General features: G+C 41.6%; 1 protein-coding gene across 3 annotated transcripts in view; it reads right to left on the reverse strand.

Moving 5' to 3' along the window:
* The window catches only part of dock2-like (dedicator of cytokinesis protein 2), a 103,447-nt gene that overhangs the window by 45,988 nt on the left and 30,761 nt on the right, over positions 1 to 26,698 (reverse strand). For all 3 annotated transcript variants that reach the window (XM_049754647.2, XM_049754657.2, XM_049754665.2), the window contains 3 exons: positions 22,954 to 23,060; positions 5,461 to 5,603; positions 1,277 to 1,372 (listed from right to left, as the gene is read on the reverse strand). In XM_049754647.2, the coding sequence (XP_049610604.1) occupies positions 1,277 to 1,372; positions 5,461 to 5,603; positions 22,954 to 23,060 (346 nt within the window). The remainder of the gene's footprint in view (positions 1 to 1,276; positions 1,373 to 5,460; positions 5,604 to 22,953; positions 23,061 to 26,698) is intronic.

Below are 26,698 nucleotides of genomic sequence, written 5' to 3' on the forward strand. Positions count from 1 at the left end.
TGCTTGCTTCATGTAATGAAATCCTATACAAGGAATTTTCCAAATATATCAAGTCTAAGTTTTGATTGAAACTTTCAGAAAGGCACCATTTTTATTGTGTTTGTAGTTTGCAGTGGCACCAAACTGTTGTGCACCACTGCAAACTACAAACACAATAAAATGAAGTGGTGCTTTGAGACACAAGTGACCCTGACTTGGGCAGTGAACTCAATTTAGCTCACTTGACAACAAAAAGAAGTTCAGCACAATAAGTCTTAAGAAAATAGGCTTCATAGTGGCTTGTTTGATGCCACTTTCAGATGAGGTTTACAGTCAAGACAGACTGTGCAACAATCCATGTAGACAAGCAATATAACTAGTATAAACTACTATATTCGCAAGGAGTCGTCACTGAACGAAGAGTAATATTGTTATTGTATCGTTATCAAGCTATCATTATGTTCCATTTACGTTTACATTCCTGTGTACGTTCTTAGGAAGACTGTATTAAGTGAGTTCACAAGACCGTGCTCTATTCAGGAAGCGTTAATATGCATATGTATATTAATGAGGCAACCCTTTTGACGTGACTATCATCCAAAATATTACGAGTCTCATTCTAAGATTTTTAAAGGATTACCACATGCCTACATTTGAGCACATGTACGTATTTGGTGATAATGGATTATGTTTTACAAAAGTAGAGTTGTCATAGAAGTCACACAGGAGGTTTACGGGCAGGCTGCATTGTCATTGAACTGGTAATGTCTATTCCCCTCTCCTCCTTTGCTCAAGGAAGAACATGAAACCTGACAGTAGTTGCGATATCTAAACTATGGGAAATCTTGACTAAGCCATCCGGCATGATTATAGCACAATAGACCGGTGAACCAGTCTGAAATGAACAGTGTGTGTAACATCACAGGGATTACATGAAGCGGCCCTAAATGCCCAACATGGCTCCAAACAGGGTTTGTCATTGCTTTGATACTTAATTGGCCTAAACATTTTTCCAGGAAATCAGATGCCATTGATGAGTGCACATTTAGTCCTAAAAAACACTCACTAATCAAATTCTGGAAAATGAATTTTGACAAATCCACTGTCTAAGCCACCTTGTCCAGTGGTAAAAGAAATAACACTTCTGCCACAGTGTCGATCAAAATTGTGCATTATAATCTTTGTGAAATGTATATTTTTATATAGCTCTTGTACTGAATACCATTAGATTACTGAAGGGTATCTAATCAATAAGTATTACACTTAATTTGTACATTGTAGCATATACGGTACTTACAATTAGCGCGTGTTCTCTGCCCATTGTGATGACTGTCTGGTTGATAATTCCCAGCAAAGAAACCACAATGTCTTGGACGTGCTGAAATGTTTCCCCCTGAGAAAAGAGCCAGGCAAAAGAAAGTACAAAAGCAGAAGAGGATAAACAAGAAACAAGGAGCTCAGGTGCACATTAAAATTTTGCAAAATAATAAAAATGCAGCCACACAAAGTTCTCAAAGGTCAATTAAAAACATGATAGTCTTCACCATACAGAAAATGAGCCTCAGTGAAATTTAACATCATTTTTCAAGTGGACTTTTCTACAGAATGTGTGCATGTGCACGCGCGTGTTTGTGTGTGTGTGAGTGCGTCTGCGTGTGTGTGCGTGTGCGTGTGCGTGTGCGTGTGCGTGTGTGTGTGTGTGTGTGTGTGTGTGTGTGTGTGTGTGTGTGTGTGTGTGTGTGTGCGTGCGCGTGTGTCTCATTGGATGCATGCATGTGTGTGAAAAACAAATTTCTTCTTTTTTGATTCCTTTGAGGATACTTTTCTTATTTGAAAGAGGTTGAGGCCTATTCAAGGCTTTCAAATTCACATTCTACATTCCTGAAGTGTCATTCCCAAACCTGAAACTGAAATGTTATTTAAATACTGAAGTATGAAATTGGAAGAACTGGGGCAAAGTTTGCCTTTTCCTCTTGGTACTGCTCGAGGCATTGCTTAAAAGGCAACATCATTGCATCGAAGGAAAAAAAAATGAGTGATACGATGATAGAAATGATTCATCTTTTAAAAACAAACTCAAGGAAACTTCAAAGAATAGTTCATCGGCTGTGAGGTAATTTTGCATTTGCAGGAATTAAGACAACTTTTGTCTTCATTTAAAAAGTGCAAATATGTGATCAAATAATCCATTGGTCGTTTCACAAGTGGAGAAATTCAACATTTCTAAGCATGTATGATTTTTATAAAACCATGTTGTCATAATCTGTGCCTTTGCTGATCAGCCATGCTGAAAAACTGGAGGGAGGACCAAACAGAAACAAGTGCCAAGGTCCCAAAATAACAGATGCTATCTTGCAAAGTTTAAAGCAAGACACAACAACGAAATATGGAAATGGTCCTTTTTCTTAAAAGGTTGCTCATAACACCCCCCCCCCCCCCCCGCCCCCCCCCCCCCCCCACACACACATACATCAAGCAGTGAATTTCATTCCTTCTATCAATATATCTCACTCACTCTTGATCTCTCTGTGGGTTGGCAAAGCATCTTATACACGCACCACCCACAGAGGCGGAGAGGGGAGGGGGGGAAAAAAAGAACGACGCAGGGGTGCAACATAAGGGGTTCCGAAGCAACATCACTCCCATCGCCTCTTTGCCTTTTCCTCCTGGTTGCCATGGTTATTATGCTAATAAACCAAAACAGGGTAAGAAAATGGATGAGGCACAGAAAATGGATGAGTGGAAACAAACAGCAACTTGGTGCTTTTAAAAACACAAGTATTCGAGGAAAAACAACAACATCAATCCGAACATGGATGTGCCTTTGATTTGATTGCACTCTGCTGTCTTAATCTAAGGATTAAGTTAAACCAACCAATTATCTGTCATGAATAATTGCTTCAAACAAGAGCAAGAATTATTGTTTATCGTGTCATCTCGTCCTTGTTTAACAGTCCAGAACTAATATACAGCTGGAGACCAAGGATTTAGTAATTCCAACAAGGAGCACCAAAGTAAACATTGAAGAACAACAAACAATTATTTGCTTGACTGATTATATTAATTCTTTTTTTTTCCCGGCACACATTGTAGTGCGGATTTTTAATACCAACACACGCTTGGGATCATACCGCCTTAACAAAGATAATGCACACTGTTGGTCAAAAACTACAGAAACGTGTTCATTCAACAAATTATTTGTAGAACTGAGACACTTCTTAATGAGTCTTGCTTCTACCTCTTTGGTTAGTGAGACAAAAGAGGCCAAAACACAGCAGGATGCACACTCTATGATAAACACATTAGCATGAACAAACCCCAATGTCAATGAAGTTGGACATTGTAGAAAATGTAAATACAAACAGAATGCAAGGATTTGAAAATCATTTTCAACAATTAGCAAATTTGAACAACTGGTAAATTTGAGGAATGGAAAAACACCAGTTTGGAATATTCAACACGTGAGTTTCATAACTGGGTGTAAAAGGAGCATCCCCAAAAGGCTTAGATGTTCAGAATGATGGCCGTCCTTCAATGAACAAATAGGCCTGCAAATATTTTAACAGGTTGAGACCACTTTTCAAAGAACAGCTGCAATCTGTTTTATACACGGCCCAATTTCAAAGGAATTGGAGTTTGTGTTTCAAAACAATATGTTTATACATCTTTTATTGTACGATATGGAATAGGTGTTCTAATCAAGGGGCCAATAAAAGTTTGCTGCTTAACGGCACTGTTTTTCATTTTGACCTTCCCCAAAATTAATGAAAACCATGAGTTGTAGCTTTTATAGTAAACAAATATGAGTGAATTTGTACATTTTCACACTGTGCCACCCTCCACTTTCACTTTACCCTCAAGCCAATAAAAATCCTCATCACCATTAATTACATGTCTTTTCTTCCCCTTCAGTGTATGTTTGCTTCATTAGTGCAATGCACATGAATAGAACTGGAGAAGCAAAACCTTTCCTTCTTGAAAGACTCGACAGGTAGTCAAAAAATCACCAGAGCAATTAAAAATAAACGATGCAATGTGTATGAGGTTGCCGCAAAACATATAATTCTAATGGGCTCTGCTGCACTGAGTGACGCGATGATTAAGGACAGAAAGTCCTCGGATGCATTGCTGAGCGGTGAGGTTAAACTGAGCTAATGATGCTGACGAACCAAGGACAAGAAGTGTTTTGCTAGTTCCGGGTGCTCATGCAGTGACTTCAATTTCAAGCAAATGTTACCATCCAAATGTGAAAATAAAATCCACCTTCATATGTGTGTGTTCGTTAATGGTGTCTTTCTTGGTGGACACATAAACTCTCTACAAAAAAGTATAGGGTTAATCAGTTGTCATATTGGTGTGAACCTGATAACCGACTAAACGACCACCTCTCCAACTATGAACATAAACTTTTTATTCCTTTTACGCACAAACATTCTGATGATCACACAATTTTGTTTGAGTCTGAATTGCCTTCCCAATTAAAGTCAGCAAAGGCCAGATTATTGTATGTCTTTAAAATATTATCATGACCAATTATAGGCTTCTGTGGCGTTAGGTGTGGTAAGAGTGATTTTCATCCCGATTGTATTAAGAAAATTATTGGGGTTGATTGACTTAACCCTTTAGGCATCAGAGTGTTCAAATAAAATACTCAGTTTTGATGTCACTGTAATCCAAAAGGTGCAGTTTTGCTACTTTGGCACTCAAAGGGTTGATTGTAAAACATTTTAAATGTTCTTCTCCAACAATAACTCTTTCAGGTGAAATGTCAAGACCCAAAAATGGACTATAAACTATAGGTGAAGTTAACAGGTGTTCAAGAATGTCCCTTGAATGTTTTTCTGTGACTATTCCAGTCTGTAGTGCTATTGTACATTTTTACTCTAACCTCAGTGGCTACTTCCTTCTGAGAACATCCAGTTTGATCAGTTGTTAGGTGTCGTTTTGGTCTCAAAATGAGAGAAGCATCATGAAGAGGAAATTTTAAATCGTAATTGGAGAAGCTTATTTACTGATCAATTCATGGACCAAATATTTCTTGTCCCTCTTAGATTTAGAAGTGTACTAAATCATTCAATAGGTGGACACGGGCATTCAATTTTAGAGATTCATCTGATTTTACCTGCATTTTTGGTTTGAATTAACATTTTACCCAAAAGCAGCATATATCGTGTTTGTAAATCCTGATGTGTGCGCTTGACTTCGACGAAGCCACAGACTCTGTTTTGGGGAAGGAGACTAAAAATGGTCGGTGTCGACATCAGAATAGTGCACGTCATCTCAATACAGTACACAGTATACACTCTAAGAGCAATGCATACACACATTTTTCTCTTAAGTCACATGCGGGATCACTAACATTGTGAAGGTGTTAAAAATCAAGTTACAGGACAATACAACATAATGACTTTGACAACTTTGTCGCCCGGGTGCTGGATCTCATCAAATTATATGTTTGCAGTGTTTGTGTAGGTGGCTCACCACATTGTCTTTGCTCAGGACCTCCAGAATGTTGTTGAGCAACTCTAGACTCTTTCTCCTCTCATCATGAGGCCCGTCCGCCATGGTGACCAAAGTTCTGCTCAGCTCACGCAGCATCATTGGCAACAAGATGTCTCGACATTCTGAGAGAAAACACATCCAAACGGAAGGTCTAATTACAAATTACTGAAAAAGTACATTTACTAACTTTGGGCAAACATATAAAACACAAAAGCTCTTTTAGCAAAGATCCTCAAGACACGTCTAAATGTTCTTTTTAGGTTAAATAATGCTTCAACTGACACCTGTGCTCAACCTGAGGGCATAGATAGAAGGGAAACCAATGAGAAATGATACAACCATCTTAAATTTCTTATTTAACCCTCGCCTGAGAATGCATGATATTAATCAAACGTCTATTGCGGTTCCATGCATGTCTGCTGCTGTCATACACACAGCCATCACATCAATCACGATAATGTCGCTGCCTTCTCCTTTGCACTGATTAATCCAAATCTTTCATTTGTTCATTTGTTACCTTGGCTTCCAACACACTTCATCATCACAATTAAGTCCATTAAAAAAGTGAGGAAGCATCTAATTAGAGCCCTTTTACAGACCTCATTGACGTTTAAAAGATGCATTGATATTGTTTTTCTGATATTTGTAGCAAATATGTGAGCCGGCGAAGACAGATTGCCATGAATTGATTTAAAATTATTCATGTTTCAATCTCACTGTCCTCACATAAAAGCATAATTTTTCAAGTTTATGAGATGAAAGCATTGTTTTTGAATTGACAGGACATTTACTCTACTTACTTTAAAAGGACTTGAGCTCATTTTTCTTCTTACAGTTTACACCAGCTGCTGAGCCACTCTACAGTGTTTATGTAAATGAACACGGTGTCTGGTTTGAAGATGTTCCAAGGAAATGCTTCCAAATCATTAATAAACAGCATTTGAAGCTTTATGGTAGTTAAGTCAGAAATGAGCTGGAAGCAGATGAAGCCAATTAAAGGATTAACCATTGTTGTTTTAATCCATTTTGGAAGGGGTCATAAATCACTCATATTTAATTTGATACAAATATCTCATGATCCAGCTCCGCCAGGGTTGGGTGTTAGCATGAATTACAACTGAGAATGTGGTGAGAGGTGTGTACAGCTTCCACAATTTTAGTACTATCAATATCTGCAAACACAAAGCTAGCACAGAAGGACTTTGTGTTTTTTTTACTCTTCAAAGCTTATGAGTATTCCATCTGAGTGTTTTATTTAGATACAGACACATATACTTATAATTTTGGACTCCACACCTAAAATATAGATAAAAACAGCTGCCAGACCTGACTCAACAAAAATTGTGTTGCATTTTATGAACTTAAATATATGAAATGCAAAACATGCAAATATAATTTACAACAGAACATTTGCATATGAAACAACAATATTTACTATAGAAAAGTAAAAATCAAAAACTTATCTTCCAGCAAATTCAAATATATTTTAGCTTTATGGTCATTGGAGTTAATTGTGTTTCATACATGATCCCACAAAATCAGTCTACCTATGAAGCTGATTTGAAAATGCAACATTTTGAGCACAATTTCAGCTTTCATGAAAGTCATTCGCAACAACGACAACACAATCTTCAGATATCTTCTCAAAACACCAGTAATATTCCTACTACTAATATTAATTACAATGAAATGCCCAAATAAAAATGATGAATTTGGACAAAAATCCACAGTCGCATTCAACATATCTAACTGCAAAATGATCTCTCTCATCCAAGTTGCTGCTCTCTACAAAATGGAGCCACCCACGCAGACCCCTTCATCTTCTCCTTGTAGACGCAGGTATAGAATCTTGATACATATGTATAGCCATTAAAAGCCCATCTAGGCTAATGCATGTTAGGTCCATTTTTAACCGAGCTGAGACTGCTTGTTTCCCACCCCTTGGGAGCAGAGAGTCTGCGTCACAAGAGGCCCTCTATGCCTCCCAGCAACAATCACATCTAACATTAAAAGCAAGAAAAAGGACCGAGAGAGTAAAAATTAAATACTATAGGGCGTGATTACTTGGAAATCCTTCTTGAGAACAGTTTAAGTTTACTAAAATCGATAAGAGCGAAATATTTTATTCTTCCTGCAGAAAATAAGCACTGGCCTATAGTAATCTGCTGAATTGCAAAACAATTACATTGATATAAAGATACACAAACACTTAAATACATCAAATTTCTGCTTTATAAATTGTTGATTCATTCTTCCACTTTCTATATATAGTGTTGGTCCTCATTCAGGCTGTGGAAGAGCAGAAGCCAAGTCCTGCTGGCTTTAGGCAAGAGTAGAACTACATCCTGGAAGGGTCCCAAGTCAAAGGCGCATCATTTATGGACTAGTGTAGACAAACAGCCGCTCGGGCGCATATCCATACCTATGGGCGATTTGGAGTTTTTATTTGAACTACCATGCATGTTTGTAGAATGTTGGAAGGAAACTGGAGCACTCGTCGAAAAGCCATGCAAACTGCACTCAGACAGGCCAAAGGCATGAGTCCAACCTGGAGATAAATGTTATTCATTTATGTATTCTTTTTTATCATGTTGTTAAAGCTGCTTTATAATCTAACGCTAACCCTAACCCTGGACTGGTCACTAGCCAATGGTAATTAATTCCATTTATCTTATAAAAAACAATTATATGTTAATTTATCTGATCTGAGGCAACACTGTACAGCCGATTAAAAGGGTGCAATCCATGAACACAATTATAATATGATCAAATTTGAAGATGGGGAACATTATCTGATCGATAGCCTCCAGAGCAGAAAGATAAAAAGGGCAGAAATCATAGTTTGATGAGATGAAAATAAATATAGTGATGCTCAAAAGGAGCATGCCCACTCCATTCTTTCTGATCAATAAGGGTAGAGGGCAGTCTTTGTTTTATTAGGGACACACTTGATTAATCTGTCAAAAAGAAAGGAACAAATCATCTTTCTTGCACTTGTGATGGAGATAAAGGCTTGTATGGCACAGCGGAATTTTTTGTGCAAGCATGACAATTAATCCATCTACCTTCTGGGGAAGAGCTATAGATTCTTCATTAATCAACTCACTTGAGAATTTCTTTCCCTGGTGAAATCTAGAGCCACCCTTGCGACATGTTCATAATTCAACAAAATAAACTCAGGTGATATTTCCTAAATGACAGAACCAGTTTAGGTCTGGATTTAGCTGAGAGGATTTGCTCACAATTTGACGCCACGAAAGCTTTTTGTTTTTTATTGGTTCATGAGCCACACTGAAAACATAAATAAAATCTGGACTGAAGTGTTAAAGTGCTAGAGGATTGACGAGTGCATTTGCAAAAGTTACACTTTAGAAATATTAATCAGAATGGTGTGAGGAACAAAGTGTTTCTGAAAGGTCTTGACACTTCTGGTTTTGTAACTGCAGTACATTTCAAGTATTACTTGGGCTTCTTTTTGTGTGATCTGACGAAAAACTAATAACTCTGTCAGTCAGCATACATAAAAGAGCTTCCAATGTGCAAAAGGAGGACAAGCAAAAGTGAAAGAGCACATTTGAGTAGGGGTGTAGTAGTCCGTCCAGTCACAAGTTAACAGAGAATTGTTCTTCCTATTCCATTGCAGATGTTCCCATCAAAGGACATCTCATAATTTCAAGTCCAACTGTAGATGACCAAGTCCATCTTTGACAGAAATCTCCTTCAATGTTTTCTGTAGTCTTTTGAGTGATTGATAAAATAGTGGTTCAAAGAGGCGGCTTGCCTAATGCAGGCATGGCATAAATGCCTGCAAAATATGCTCGACACAATCTGATGCAGGGCTAGAAAGCACAAAAATACAGTAAGATAATGGGTGGAGTTTCTAAAAGTTCCTTTCATAATACAACGAGAGCAGCCTGTCATGGGCTATTTTTACTTTTCACTGCAGGTCGAAGCACCTAATTCTGATTCAGGGCCAATCGCTTCTCTTGTTAGACTGTCTCTCTATCTACTTTAAAGCCTTGCATAGTTTAGAACACTCTGCTTACATTTACTGAGCAACTTAAATAACCCACATACACCCCAAAAACATGCCTCTTAAACACACGAAATTGAAAGCGCGTGTGACCAAAGACAGCTGGGATTGGGGCAAATTTATACATAACCCAAACGAGGATAAAATCTTTATAAAAGAGGAGAATATCTCTGAATGTTCTGGAACTGTGTTACGTCAGTTCTCCTAAAATTATTCAAAATTTTAATTTCCACTTTCCCATTTTGGTGTCCCAAAGAACTTTCTGAGACAAAAAAAAAGTTTCCACACGTCACTCGAGGGCATCTAATTACACGTGTGGTTTAACGTCAAATAAATGGTGTGTGTATGTAACCAGAGAGCTTTGTCTGACAAGATTGGCGCGCCCTCCCACTCCGGAGTGTCCGGAGGAAGTCCACGCACACACAGGGAGAACAGGCAAACTCCAAACAGGATGGCCGGAGCCAAAATTCAACCCTGCACCTCAGGTCCTTGAGGCGGACGTGCTAACCAGTTTTCCACCGTGATGTCATCATTCATACATTATAAATCAATAATTTAATTTGAACAGTTACTCTTAAATTTGTAATGATCAATTAATAGAGTTCAACATCTTGATTTTAAGGCATATTTCAGCCTTACACAAAGAGTGTGTGCTGCTTTACACAAAAAATGCTGTCACATTGGCTTGCTTGAGCTACACGGTGGCCTTAGGGGCTTTTACTCGGTTGGGTAGGAACACCACCTACACTGGTGTGCTCCTTCAAGGTCACATAGTTAAAGCGATCGTTTTGAAGTGATTGCGCTTTCAAGTAGAGTGCCACTGCAGCTGACCATATAATGTACACTGGCAATCCTGGAAACATGTCACTAAATAAAAACTTATTCTTGGTCCAATCCACTCCAAATGACTATCAACTGGCTTTGCAATACCTTACCATTGCCTTTATATTAGTCTTTAAGCTGCCTTGTAAATACTTGCACTGTTCGTTCCATTGACCAACCACAGCATAATGTACTGCACAAACGCTTGCTGAGTTGTATTAATAATATATATATAATAACTAATAGTTCATCCTTCCCAAGCAGTTTAACAAGGTATCCTAGTGTAAAAATCTCTAAACATGTTAACATAAAGATATGATATAGGAGGAACATATTTTCATGAACCTTTGTTCTGGTTTTTCATCTATTATGTCCATCTATATTTTGGTACTAGTACTTCAAGATAACTTATGATATAGAAGTGCTTCTGGATATTGGAAAAGTGCACTATAAGCTTTCTTTGGACTTCCTGAACTTTAGCTTTCTGCTGTGCCCGGAACTCCTGCAACCAAAACTAGTATCCTGCTGAAGAACCAAGCAAAATATTACAAAGTAGCTGTCAGCAGACATATCCCAATGTAAGGGCTACAGTTACCTGACCACACTACCTAGTTTGCTGCTAGCCAATGTGTGGTCACTCAACAATAATATGGATGAGCTGAGAGCCAAGGAAACACCTCAGTATGAAATCAGGGATGCTGTGCTTGGATTTTTATTCAAAATTGGATCACTAACAGTGCATTAAAGTCAGCGACCCTCTCAGTCTACTGCTGAGAGTGCACAGCATGCCTCAGGTAACAAAGGTGGCGCATGTGCTATTACAGATGGTGTGTGGACGGTGATGCACATTTAAAAATATTCTCCCAATGAACCACCATCACATCTTAATTCCAACAAAGAAAAAAGTCGTACTGGACTAAGTATAATGTAAAGTGAAGGATGTGTCCAATTTGTAAAATCCATTGCACTTGATGAGTATTATGTTGTTTGTGATCTTTGCCAGCCAAAGGAGATTCCTGATTTCAAACTACATGATCAGATCCTTTACACACAAACATATTTAACCTGTCCCTCTTGGATAACATTTGTTCATTGGTCTGTGCCCACCTCTTTCAAATACTCACCAAAGTGCCACACCCCAAGAGAGGAAAAAATAAATTGTCCGAATACCCACCTCCCCCCACTGCACTCAGAACAGTTGTGACTAAGTGCTTTGGGAAATTAGTCACAACATGCATACAGAAAACAGTGCTGGACCTGTGACAATCATTATCCATGCAGCCCTCATACATAAAGCACAATACAGTATGTTGGAATGCTGTTTATTGACTACAACTCAGCCTTCGGCACGGTCATCCCAAGCAGACGGGCTGTGGAGCTGCTTATCCTCTGACTGACATCTCTCCACTGCAAATGAGTGCTGGATTTTCTCACAGAGATCTCCAAAAGTCAGAGTTGGCACCAGAATCTTAGCTCAGGCAAAAGGACAGTGAGCACGGGAACCCCCTTAAGCTATGTGCTTAGCTCTCTCTTGAATACCCATGACTCAGCTGGTGTCCTTTTGCCATGAATATAGTCTCTAAATGCAGACTAGACTAAAGAAATCATTATCGACCTAAGGCAGAGGAAAAACAGATTGCACCCCTTGCCATCAATGGGAGTCAGGCGAGAGTGACTTCAAACTCCTCGGTACTTCCCAATTAGTGATAACCTTACATAGACCCACAACACCCAGGATATCATCAGGGAGGATCAACTTTAATTGTTAGCACAGTGAGATAACTCAGCATACACCCAAACATTTCAGCAATTTCCACAGAGAAACAGTTTATAAACACTCAGGACAGGAAAACTCTCCAAGCATGTCATTAAAAGTGCAAAGCACATCCGTGGAGTAGCACTCACACCACGACATCACATTTATGACAGCTGTGCCACAAAGAGGTCACAGAGCATTATCAGAACACACCACACCACAAAACAAACTTTTTACAGGTCTTCCAACTGACAGTCGCTCCAGGCAAGTCACAGAACAAGACTAAAAATACAGCTTCTATTAACAGGCTAGCAGACTCAAAGGACAAAATCTAGAGCCAGCAGCCACCCTGTTGAATGCCTACATGTTTGGATAATGTATGCACTAATATTCTTATTATATTAGATTATTGTTTCAGCAGTTGTATGAATTCATAGACATTATGATACACTCTAAGGCTGACGGAAGGATCTGCCATCTACGTAGATGCCTTTGGTGCATCAATACATCAATAAATCTTGTACTGCTGCAGATGACATTAAGGCACAGTTTAGAAGTGGGGAAAATATGCAACAGGATAGAGTAGTAGAGCTTTACAGTCATCGATCAGTTGGAGAAAACCACACATGTAAAGATTTTGAGCTCCCACAAACACAACAATTGGCGCATGGTTGATTTTCCTTTTTTTTTGGTAGGTAGGTAGGTAGGTAGGTAGGTAGGTAGGTAGGTAGGTAGGTAGGTAGGTAGGTAGGTAGGTAGGTAGGTAGGTAGGTAGGTAGGTAGGTAGGTAGGTAGGTAGGTAGGTAGGTAGGTAGGTAGGTAGGTAGGTAGGTAGGTACACCTACCTGCACGCACGCACGCACGCACGCACACACATACACACACGCACACACACACACACACACACACACACATATATATACATACACACACACACATATATATATATATACACACTATATTTGAGTTTTAGAGATAGCAAATGCCTGAAAGTCAATTACTTTTACGATTACTGGAAGAAGACGAAATACTTTCCACTTCACAGACTTAAACCCGGTTTGTATGATTTATTGTCGTCACGGACATACGGCTCAAGTGTATTTGAATCTGCTTTTGCTAGTCAAACTGTGTGGGCAGAAGTTGAGGCACAAAGGGGCTCTTACTTAATCACAGAAGTGTTTGGGGAATTACATAAATCGAGGCCATCAGAGTGTGTCTGAAAGTAAGTTGTGTATAAGCGAGGACATTAGTTTGTATTTGCCCCGAGTGGAGCTGAGGGAGAGATGGCAGTTTGATGCACTTACTGCAGCAGTCCACCACAACAAGGATTGCATACAGAAAGCTGGCATTAATTTCACATCATGTGCCACCAGTATTCTGTCTGGCAGAAGGAGCAGCATTTACACTTGCATTTATTTTAGCTGAGGGGGCTGCAATGTGTCTTTCAACCATGTCACCTTTTAATCCTCTCAGCCATTAACGTCCTCATTTGACTGTGTACACAGTACACATCTCGCCAGCAACATGAGGTGCACTGCACAAGTTAATAATATCTACAACAAGAGGGAATCAAAACTTTGGAGTTGCACCAACAGAAAAAAATCCAAAAGGTTTAGTGATTTTTTTTTATTCCTCATATCGCAGTACTATTTATTTACTTACTTATTTGTTTGTTTGTGTGTTTATTTATTTGTTCAATTATTTGTAAGCACTTTTATTTTTTTCAGTCTCAATGACTACTTCAAATTGCCCGTAGATGTGACTGTGAATGGTTGTTCATCTTTGTGTGCCCTGCAATTGGCTGGAATAGGCAGCACCACGCCGCGATCCTCGTGAGGAAAACCAGTTTAGAAAATAGATGGATTGATGGATGTAACTGTGCCCCCTGCTTCTAAATGTTAGCGAATTGATTAGCTGCTAGCAAACAATCCAAACTAATAAGGACAACTTATTTTCCATTTCCGCTGTTTTAGGGAACCATTGTAGTCTCGCTGGCATTAAAAATGGAAATGTCTCATAACGTCTGTTGTCAATGTCCAACGTCATTTACGAATCCATGCAGCTGGCTAGTCCAAAAAACAAACAAATAAAAGCCTGTTTTTAATATTGAGGGCTTTTTTTGTCTGATTTATGTGTTTGAGAGACCCCCACCCCATTCCCAAAGAGACACACATTATCCATATCACTGTACGTTTTTTTTTTTTTATTATTCTCAATTTTGAAGGTGTGGGCAATAGTTGCACTATTTTAAACTGGAGCTCAATCTCATGGGCCTATTAAAAATAAATAGGTGTATTTCGAAGAGTCATATCTCATTTTTTTCTTATTATTAACCTTATGCTGTAAGCACAGTAGCAATTTAAAAAATACCGCTCAGACGGAGCCTCATTATTTCCTGCTATGTATTTGCCTGGAATTAATGACACTGCTGATAAATATCCATTCAGTTCACCAGGACAATGTCTTTGTTACTCCTAACCTTTGATGACGATACCTTCAAACCATTTATGATATCGACTCAAAGAACCCAGGTCCTTATCCTTTCAACAGTCACTGATATAATGATTTAGCTGAAAAAAAAAACCTGCAGTTGAAAATAAGATATTAGCATCACAAGCAAACAAATTTGATAATACCGTTTCTGCATTCTTACAAGATAATGAGTTTTGAGTTTGCCACAAACACAACAATTATAAAAATAAGACTAGGATGGAATTTGATATGATCTTTTCCTTGATCGTTTTATTTCTAAACTGTAAATGAGGTAGACAACTTTATTGAACTCGGAACAATCAAGTAGTTAACCAATGAAATATGTTTTAAATATAACCAATGCGTCATTTGGAGGCAAACATACTTTTATGGACACAATTTAGATTCATAATTCAGCAGTATTTCACTGGACGTTTGTGGACCTTGACAGAAGCCAAGTGTGACATCAACTTTATAGAACTTATGCAATGGTAATCAGATGACGGAGACTGTTCATTTTGTGAACTATAAAGACTTAGAGTTGTCTCGATTTATACGACTGAGAATATCACAAGTGTATGGTAGCATTACATCTTGGGTCTATAAAAGTGGATGGCTATAAAATAAGCAAGTTGAGCATAAATTGATCATCGTTGGTGTGTTAAACGTATGTGTATATGAATCTAATTTCCCTATGTCCACCGACAATAGGCCTTTCGCCACATTCTCTTTGGGTATTTGGTGATTTGCTTTGACATCCAAAGTTCTCTCATGTGGAAAAGCACAGCTCATTAAATCTGGACCTTAATGTCAATAATGCAGATTGGAGGAACTAGAGAGTGCCCACTCTGTGCTGATTAAATCCAGACAATAATGAGGTAACAGCGCATCACACTTCCATATTCATTAAGCACTCACATGCGTCTGTTCAGCATTCTCAACAAGAAATATATAGAGCGGAGGTGTGAACAATGTCAACAAGTGATGCAGGCAATTTGGATAATGGCATTGCTTCTGTTTTCAAAGAGGGAGTGGGAATCATATTTTCTATTTACACGCAGTGCATCATTTCTTATTTAAAGGTTATTTGGGAGGGGGTCACAATATAGTGATACCAATAGCACATGATTAGAATGCATAGTCAACTGCAGGCTGAAGCAATCTGGATTCGACTTGCTTTTAGACTAATAGCAGTTAAACTTTTTTTAGGTTTTCTCTGTGTCTCCCCTCTGCATTCTCATGATCTGTTTCTCCTCTTTTACGCACCCATTGTTCAAATTACAAATTATACTTTGTCTCATAAGGGAATTCATTTCAAAACCAGGCTTGTCATATTGATGCATTCAGTATGCACATATGCACGTGTTTATGTGTGTATGGATTGCATGTGGAAGTGTATCTAGACAACTATTGAGTCAGAGAGTAATTCTACAGCTTGTGGGTGAACCTGACAGAAGAGTGGAAATCTAGTTGGGGTCCATTCGTCTTCATCTCATTTTATACAAACCTGAGTGAACACGGTTGTAAATACTGTTTTACATTTTATGCATACTCACAGGCGTTTAACTTCATTCGCTACTGGATGAATACCTTTTCGACAATGTTGCCTACAAGGATTCTGCGACTGGCCTAAAGACTAAATTGCTCGTCCAGTGACTGTAAACTGCTGTTTCCGTTTAACCTTGTTTAATACCCATATTTTTTTTTTTATTCATTTGATCTAACTTTAATTAACATTCTAACCAATGCACATTTGAAATTTCTAATCCACACACGTAATACTTCAGAAAGGGACAGTCATCAAAACTAAACACGACTATCATAATTATATTTGTTTTACAGTGTTTGTAATGAATCTTGGATTGCGCAAGTGGGCAAAATTCTGTGTTCGGTCACTGTACATCAAGTGTGATTGAGTGCGGTCATACAGCACTGCAAACCACAAACAATATGTCTGTGAAACTCATGTTGCTGCTGCTGAGCTTTATTTTTGCATAATAATTTGAAAATTTACGGTGAGTATCATACTTGATCACAGAGCCTCTCCAAACCACTGTCAGTGGTTTTGACATTTGTCCCTGGTGAGGCTGCTTGGCAGGGCAGCTCAGACAAGCAGGTGGAGCTATGATATATGTACCTGCAGTATGGTGATAGCACACCAGGGGCTATTAATGACTATGAATATCTAATTTAGCTCTGCTGCATATTTTCGCCCCCTGGTTGATAGCAATCCTTGCATACAAGCCGTCTGATTATCATTGCAATGCTAGAATCCATCTCAATTACACTTTGCGTCATGCCTTATTTGGCAATGCATGAACGAATTAATAAATAAGGAGCATGGGATAGGAAGGAGAGAGTAGAGGGTTGACAAGATGTTGTTGACCCACAACGTACAGATTTGGGTAACCATTGAATTTTATACTAATTGGTTCATCATTTGACCGAGTCCACATTTAGCTCCACTGCCCTTTTTTATTTTTTTTTAGCTCATTTCTGATGTTTTTTTTTAACTGTAAAATCGGGCACCCCTATTTGATTGTTACGGCCCTAATCCTCTTCAGTAGATTGTAGAATGTGAAGAGTTAAACAAAAGGATTTTGCATAATGTGTTAGCATTAGGAAAGCTAGCCTTGGTAAGTTATGTGTAATTCCTTTCATGGATAAATTTCAATTGGAAGTGGCAATAAACAGCCTGAAGCAAGCGGTGTATATTGAATTGTAGATCAATTCATCAGCTGGTTGATAATACCGGCCTACGTGACACCTTTTCACGATATCACTTATATTCATGCGTAGAGTACAATATTAGTGTGGTGTTATGGAAATGTATACATTTAGTAATTAAATGTGGGTGTTATGATAATGATGTGATTTTGCTCTATGTGAATTACATCCATCTCCATTCTCTCATATTTAAATTAAGACTAACTCTCTGTACGTATGTCAATGATGTCACGTGCTGGCGCCACCTGCGACAGGAGCACGCCCCCCTGTCAGTGGAATCGCCGTCACCTGCCACAGGCTCATGGACAGCGCTATATCAGCGCCGCCAACGCAGACCCGAGTGTCAGTCTGTCCTGTGATGCTTAGCTCATCAGTCCCTGAGAAACTAACTTTACAATTCGGAAATCCGCAGAGCTGCTTGTCCACCCCAGCCAGATCACCGCTCCAGCGCCAGCTATTCCCATCATCCCCTCCATCAATAAAGTCTCTGTTGCTGCGCACTTGGCTGTACTGTCTGATCCCTTACAGTACAGACTGACCAATGCTATGCAGCCAGCAAACGACCATACGGCATTGAGCCGACTGGAGCGAGCTGAGACCGCCATCAGCAGCCTGTCCGCCAACATCCGGAATCTGATCGAGGTTGGTCAACAACAACAGCTACAGCAGCAGGAGATGGCCCAAGCCCTCCAGAGACTGTCGGTGGCTGCGTCCCCGGCTGTCACGGCACCCCCGCACTGCCCGTCTGCCGAGGCCAGGAGGCTCGTGGACGTCCCGGAGCCCCGCCTTGGCAACATCGAGAAGTTTAACGGAGATCCCAAGCACGTGAGGGCATTCGTGACTAACTGCCGTATAATGTTCAGCCTCCAGCGCGTCACGTTTGCGTCGGAATCTGCCGAGGTCGGGTTCGTCCTAACCCACCTCACAGGCGAGGCGTGGCTGTGGGGTCTGGCCGAATACGAAAGGATGGCCCCGGCTGGTCCCAGCTGGCCCCGGCTTGCGATTCGTTCGACGCCTTCGCGGAGGAATTGTTCTGCCTGTTCGACCTGGGCTCCGCCGCCGAAGACGCCGCCGAGGAACTGGCGATGCTGCGTCAAGGTAGTACGCGGAGTACGCACTTAAGTTCCAGACGTTGGCCGGCAGCAGCGGATGGAACACGCCGGCGCTCGTTAGCACATTCCTCAACGGCCTCGCTGAGTACATGAAAGTTTCTTACGATCGCCCGTGAACCCTGAAGGGCGCGATGGACTTGGCGGCCCGAGTAGACTGGCGGATCCGGACGCGGCGGCGCGATCGGGAGCGGAGGTCCCCGCGGAACCCGCGTGGTCACCTTCCTCCGTCTTCTGGGGACCCGCCAACCATGGATCTGGGAGGGGCTCGGGTTCCATCGGAGGAGCACCGTCGACGCCTCTCGCTGGGCTTGTGTTTTTACTGTGAGGAGGGGGGTCATCGGGTGGCGGGGTTCCCGTTAAAAGGCCGGAGCTCACGCGGCGTCGGGGGATCCGCGTGAGCTCGACCAGCACCGGCTCTCCCAGTCCCAGCACGCTCACGCTACAGGCACGTGTTCAGCTTGCGGCGGGCGACCAGAACGTGGCAGCCTTGGTGGATTCCGGGGCGGAGGGGAACATCATGGACATTAGCCTGGCTCGTCAGTGGGGTGTCGGCTTCCTGCCTCTGAGCCCGTCCATTCCCATACGTGCCATTGATGGCCGTCTGATCGGCGAGGTGGCTTTCGTGACGGAACCAGTTAAGTTACTGCTCTCCGGCAATCACCACAAGACCATCCAGTTTTTTCTTCTTTCCCTCCCAGGACAGCAGCTCATACTGGGGCACCCTTGTTTGCGGCAGCACAACCCGGCGCTGGACTGGGAAGTGGGGGTTGTTCGGCAGTGGAGTGAACGCTGCCATCGGGTGTGCCGGAAGGCAGCCACCAGATGGCTGTTCCGCCGCCACTGCCCCAGCTCGTCGATGGGGGTCCGGCTTACGCTGTCCGCTCCTTGCTCTGATCGCGGCGGCGCGGTCGTGGCCTCCAATACCTCGTGGATTGGGAGGGTTATGACGACGCGCAGCGTTCCTGGGTTCCGAGCCGCTGGATACTCAACAGTTCGCTCATCACGGAGTTCCATCGCTGTCCGAGGAGGGACAAGGGGACCAGGGGTGAGGCTGACCCCCCCAGAATCAGCATTGGCCTTGTTGAATTGTTCACTATCTATTGCTTTTTGTGAGGGTAGTTATCATGATTTAGGGCTCACAAGTTCATTTATTTGCTCACAGGTCATTACACAACTGCTTAATCTTTTTGTTACATTTTATCAGTACTTTAGGAAGCATGCATCTATCCAACAGTATGAACCTATCTGCCTGCTTTTGCTGAATAAATACTGCAGTTTGAAGTCTTCAAAAACCTATTTTGAAGCATATCTGTCCTTTTGGCTCAACATACAACTGTGCTCACGTTCATTAATCAGCTGTATATCCGCTGCCTTTCTTCTACAAACAGCTGTTGTCTCCTCCTCATTCGCCTAGCACCAGTCGTTGTCATCGCCTCACTTATCCCTGCAATTTCCTCTGTGTTTACCAATCATCGTGTCACCACTCTTTTCGCTGCTCCAATTATTTGGGAAAAAGATATATATCTTTCCAATGTTTGAACCACTTCCATCAGCTATTGCTGTTCACCCTTGACTCACTAGGTCTTATCACCTTCACCTCTGTCTAACGCCATCGCCGTCCAACATATGAGGAGTTCATCTTCAAGGGGGATCCTGGGTTCAAAGCATTTGGTAAAAAATAAACCCATTCCAGGATTAATGTTTGTTCACAAATAGGTCAAATTGATCAATTTGAGAACATGCCATGCCCTCCCTTCTCTCAGACTCTTTTATTACCCTGCTCTTTACCTCTCGTGTGCACCTTTTTCCTCCCTCTCACCCACCCCCACCTCTCTCCTCTTCAGGTGACAGAGTGTGAGGGCGCTGACAGCTGGCCCAAGAGGACAGCCTGTCGTCTCGACCCCAGGGGAATCAATCATCCGAGTCGCGATCAATACAAAGGGGCCAAATACGGAACTGGCTTCCCGGACTTGGCTGCAGGCTGATTGATGGCCGGAATCACAAGCTTGTGCACATGCATAGGCATTCACAACTGCTCAGAAATACACACGCAAGCTTATGGAATGTGTCATATTGAAGTACACAGACACCAGAGTCACTGCTTTTAACCCAATTTAGCCTTACAATCTACTCTAAATTCTTACTGTCCTCCTCCCCTTCCTCTGCCAGGGCCTCATTATGTGCACACTCATCACGTCAGCATTAAAGCAGCACATTAGCTGTCACATTGCAGTCTTGAGCAGACAAACCAACACTTATCAGCCCACTGGGTCCAAATTAGTCGGATGTAATGGGGTTGTACGAGCAAAGGGTGGGTGAACATGATCATCTATGTTTTGCACTTTCAAAAAGGTACTTGTGGTATCATTTCATACCCGGTGAATTATTCAAATGCGGAGGTTGTGCACTGTGAAAAGTGTCACATAAATATATCAAAATAAAGTGCTCTGAAAACACTTGCTGTCGTGTTTATCTGAAACGTTAATACCTGCTGGCCTTTGGCACTGCAACATTCATATGCACCACATAGCAACTACTGAAACACGGAAAATGTTCCTCTTGCATTAGACTTTCTGACATTCTCTGTCTGCGTGCACGTGTCAGATTAAAGGACAAAGTCTACCTATGACACCAGTAACTCTCTGCGTTACTAACAGAAGCCAAATATGTTCTTTGTTGTCATTGAGCAACCATTAACAGCCTGTTACTTTTTCAATTCAAATAGTTAACTCAGACAAATGTATATTGACTGTGCTTAATGCTTTTCTGTGACCCTATTACGAACTGTATTTTAATAGTTATTGTTTTATAGTTAGTGTCGATTTTGAATAATTAAATAAAACAAAACTATATTTAAAAAAAAACTTCTATTACACAAGTATACTGCTACCTAATTAAGTAAAAAACAAATGGGATGGTCTTTTTTTGTAATTATGTTGGCTCGTACTGTCAAGAATTAAGCATTGATGGAGGACTGCACAAAATAAAAACAACAAAATTAAAGTATTTTTTGAGGTGCCACTCAAAATTCATGGGGATAAGGCTCCCTTCATTAAAAGCATTGACTTTTTTGTCTCTCTTCCCCATAACACATTGCTGAATTACGGTACTTATAATGGAGGACCTTGAATGTCCTGAATGTTTAAAGAACATTTGGAAGTGCTTATTGATTAAGCAGCAGGTTCTACGCAGCATATGTAGAAATACTACTTGGTATTGTTATTGTTATATGTTCTGTGGCACTTTATTGCAGCTACAGCTGTTGTTAATGTGCTACATAAATAAAGATGTATCGTATTGTTATTGTAAATCCAATAATGAATGCTGATTCCCTTTGATGCCCCAAGCAACACTGCAATAAACATTGGTATAGTTGTGTAAAACACTTCAGAAAATCATTGTCAGTTAACAGTGTGTTGTTTCATCTACAAATGCAAGTTAAATCTATACCGTGAAAATTAAAAGCAATATATTAACAACACACAAAAACGCCACTGGCCTCTCTGGGCCCAGATACATCTGAGATGGGCTGATCCAAAGTAGAAAATTGTATTGTGGTCAGATGAGTAAACAGTTCAAATTGTTTTGGGAACTCGTGAACGTCGAGTCCTCAGGGCTTAAGTTGAATGGCAGCATTATGAAGTGCAAAATACATCAACAGAGCCCCCGGGCTGTTGAGCCACTGAAGTACGTACATCAAGCAAGAACGGGAAAAAAATTCTATGAACAAGCTTTAACATTAATTCATGTCTTGTCATAAGTGTTGTTAAAAGGAAGGGTTGAGTAACACAGTGCTAAACATGCTTCTGTGCCATCTTTAAATGAAACACATTACAGGTGTCATATTCAAAAAGCATGAATAGACTCTATTCCTCCGAACTCTTGAAGTCTGACCATTTTGCAGTTTGTTGTATAATGAATTAAACCTCAGTGTCATCTCACCGCAAAACAAACCACAAAAGACAACAACTAACGATATTTAGAAGCATAGCAGAGAAAACAAAAGTAGCTTACTAGAAGGAGGTATATTGACAACATCTAAAGACATATGGGACATATCAAACTGCACATCTGGTGGTTGACCTTCAACAACCCTGCGGATATAGTGTTGTTTTAGGGCAGACAGGGCTTAAACCTTATGTTGGGTGGGGGTGTGCGAGATTTGCTGCTGTACAAACTGCACATCCTGCTTCGCCATTTGGTGGTATCGTTCTACAGAACACTTTAGTGAATTGTGGTGGAAGAAAAGGAACATTGTCTAACAGTATTAGCATTAAGCACTGAGCTGGATAAAGATAAAACTTTGAGTGCTAAGAACTCCCTTACTGGTCATAAAGAGCAACCTGCACAGCTGTCCGTCCAAGGCACAAAGTATTCACTCCACATATATCTGCCAGTGTTAGGATCTAAACATTAAGTGAGAAGCAACTCATGCTCAGGAGGATTTGCTAATGATCTGCTACAGTAGTGTGCTTTGGTACGTGGTTTTCTTTCTCTTTTTACAGTCAAGTTGAGTGCTGTCGTTATGTGGAATGAAGTAACCGACTAACCTGGTTGCTGGAAAAGATGACTGCTGACAATTTCAGTCATAGAAGCCACTTTCTGATTTTGGAGTTTCTCAGGCGGGATGCAGGCATAAAAGTCATGCAGCAACTGACTGGAGGGAGAAAGAAAGACAAAATGTATAGATATATCGGTTGCAGTTACTATGTGTCTATATATATATATATCAGTGTGTGTGTGTGTGTGTGTGTGTGTGTGTGTGTGTGTGTGTGTGTGTGTGTGTGTGTGTGTGTGTGTGTGTGTGTGTGTGTGTGTGTGTGTGTGTGTGCGCGTGTGTGTGTGTGTGTGTGTGTGTGTGTGCGTGCGTGCGTGCGTGCCTGTGCGTGCGTGTGTGCGTGTGTGCGTGTGTGTGTGTGTGTGTGTGCGTGTGTGCGTGTGTGCGTGTGTGTGTGTGTGGGGGGGGCTTTGTATGCTTCATTCAAATGTTGGGTTTATTTTTTAGTTTTTACATTTCTAATGGTTTGTATGAAAATATAATACATATAATAAATAACACAAAAGCCTCACGTCAGCAATAATTGCGACTAATTTATTTTCTAGGCAAGTACAACTGTAACCAAGACAGTTTATGCTGTACAGTATTTCTTGTTTGTTTATGTTCATCAACACATTCGCCAACAACAGGCTTTTCTTGGTAACATTAGCATATTGCAGAGTTGGGAATTTGCAACAGTGATAATGGAAAACCATCATATCGCAGTAAGATATTAGCATACATTTGAAAACATGAATTCTTCACTTTAGCGTGCAGTCACTATGTGGTGGCACAGGCATGAGCTTGGCCCTTTACGCCCCCATGAAAACAAATGAGATCCAACTTTAATGAGGATGGCATTTTAAATCATGCTTCTCCCAGATTCAATCTTAGAGTAATTAATGAAGTCCTTTATAATGCGCATCTGAAAATGTTTGTTTGTTTGTTTGTTTGTTTGTTTGTTTGTTTGTTTGTTTGTTTGTTTGTTTGTTTGTTTGTTTGTTTCAGTGTAGTGATTTTGAATAAAAAAACAGTAGGAATATACTTGGGCATGGACTCATTCTAAAGAGAGCAATGTTCCGTTTATTATGGTGAATGAATGTCTTTTGCAAAAAAGACAAAAATAAACTGAATAACATACACTGAGGGATGCTCTGAGTCTTATAATTTGAAACACTCATTTTACTGCCATGCCCTGCGACTTGATGGCGACCAGTTCAGGTTGTTGTGTGCCTTTCAACAGATAACCGGTGTTGAAAATGCAAGTAAAGGGACGTTTTGTGTCAGTTTACTGGGAAGGTGTATTTTCCGCCCTAAAATATTGACTGAATTTAGAATTATATGGGCTTAAGGGCATTTACAAGGTTCGGTTTAACAAAACTTTTGCCAGATTGCCTGAAGCGGAGTTTTAAATTTCCACAATTTTTATTATATTATCAGTGGAAAAAATCGGCCCCTCTCTGGCCCCATGCCTCTGACATACCCCCACCCCCCCTCCCCCAAACAAAAACACTGACTAAGTGACCTACAAGGTGTCAATAATTTAGGGTGTACGTGTGTGTGTTCCAGTGAGTAAAACCTATGTTAACATTTGTGTATCAACTCAAGTATAGACAATGACACATTCATAAGAATAAAAATAATTATGTACAATGTACATAAAATCTACATTTTAAAGTAGCTACTCAAGCTTTTATTACTATGACTATTCACAACATTACAGAAGAATTAACTGCCACATCTCGGCAACGGGCATGATGTTTGTTGAAAACGCTGTGATTATACTTAGGATTCCTCATTTTCTCCCTGCACAGCTACTTCACGTTGGCTGCAAACATAACACTGTACTAAATGAGTTCTTCATTAAAATACAAACATAAACAAAAAACTTATTTAAGTAAGGAGTAGAAAAAGTTACAAACATCCATTTATCCATTATCCAAACTTCTTTATACCGAGACACATCAACTGAAAATTGTTGCTCGTTCACGTTGAGCAAACACTTTTTTTTTTTTACAGCCTGGGAAGAATGATTACAATTATCCATTCATCCATTTTCTGAACCGCTTAGTCCCCACGGGGGTCGTGGGTGTGCTGGAGCCTATCCCAGCCGTCATCGGGCAGTAGGCGGGGGACACCCCGAACCGGTTGCCAGCCAGGGCACACAGAGACAAACAACCATTAGCACTCGCACTCACACCTAGGGACAATTTGGAGTCCTCAATCGGCCTACCAAGCATGTTTTTGGGACGTGGGAGGAGACCGGAGTGCCCGCAGAAAGCCCACGCGGGCCCGGGGAGAACATGCAAACTCCACACAGGGAGGGCCGGAGGTGGAATCAAACCCGCACCTGTGAGGCGGACGTGCTACCCAGTGCCCCACCGAGCCGCCTCAATTACAATTATTTTTACCGTATTTGCCGGTGTATTGGTCGACCTTTTTCGATCCAAAATCGACCGAAAAAAATCGACCTCGACTTATACACCGAGTCATAAAATTTAACTTCGTATTCATCGCTTCAAATGTGATGGTAACCAAGGCCGTTTCTCATGCATCTCATTGTGCGTTGCACTTAGAAAATTTGAACCGTGCGGCGTGCGCGGCCCGCTGGAAGTCCAATGAGGCGCCGCGATCTCCTGCGCGGTGCTTATAAAGTGCCCATCCGCTCGGCTTGGAGCTATTTCCGACCTCCCGTTGGTGCCGGGCGGCGTGCGCGAGCTCGCCGGCCGCGATCTCCTGCGCGGTGCTTATAAAGTGCCGATCCGCTCGGCTTGGAGCTATTTCCGACCTCCCGTTGGTGCCGGGCGGCGTGCGCGAGCTCGCCGGCCGCGATCTCCTGCGCGGTGCTTATAAAGTGCCGATCCGCTCGGCTTGGAGCTATTTCCGACCTCCCGTTGGTGCCGGGCGGCGTGCGCGAGCTCGCCGGCCGCGATCTCCTGCGCGGTGCTTATAAAGTGCCGATCCGCTCGGCTTGGAGCTATTTCCGACATCCCGTTGGTGCCGGGCGGCGTGCGCGAGCTCGCCGGCCGCGATCTCCTCCGCGGTGCTTATAAAGTGCCGATCCGCTCGGCTTGGAGCTATTTCCGACCTCCCGTTGGTGCCGGGCGGCGTGCGCGAGCTCGCCGGCCGCGATCTCCTCCGCGGTGCTTATAAAGTGCCGATCCGCTCGGCTTGGAGCTATTTCCGGCCTCCCGTTGGTGCCGGGCGGCGTGCGCGAGCTCGCCGGCCACGATCTCCTCCGCGGTGCTTATAAACAGCCGCATGCGCACGGCCTCCCGGAATTTGAACACATTTCGTCAATAAATTTCGCATATTGAATTTTGAAGTTTAATATAATGCAACAATTGAGCTCGACTTATACAAAGGATATATCATAAAATCGTAAATTTCCGTCGAATTTTAGGGGGTCGACTTATACACCGAGTCGACCTGTACACCGGCAAATACGGTATTATTATTATTATCATTATTATTATTATCCCCTCCGTGAGTCGTCACCTTATCGTGGTGGAGGGGTTTGCGTGCCCCTATGATCCTAGGAGCCATGTTGTCGGGGGCTTCATGCCCCTGGTAGGGTCACCCATGGCAAACGGGTCCTAAGTGAGGGGCCAGACAAAGCACGGCTCACAAAACCTCTTATGACGATTAAGAAAATTAGATCTAGTTTTGCCTCGCCTGGACGCGGGTCACCGGGCCCCCCCTCTGGAGCCAGGCCTGGAGGCGGGGCTCGATGGCGAGCGTCTGGTGGCCGGGCCTTC

The sequence above is a fragment of the Syngnathus scovelli genome, chromosome 1, assembly GCF_024217435.2.
Source record: "Syngnathus scovelli strain Florida chromosome 1, RoL_Ssco_1.2, whole genome shotgun sequence".
Taxonomy (NCBI): Eukaryota; Metazoa; Chordata; class Actinopteri; order Syngnathiformes; family Syngnathidae; genus Syngnathus; species Syngnathus scovelli.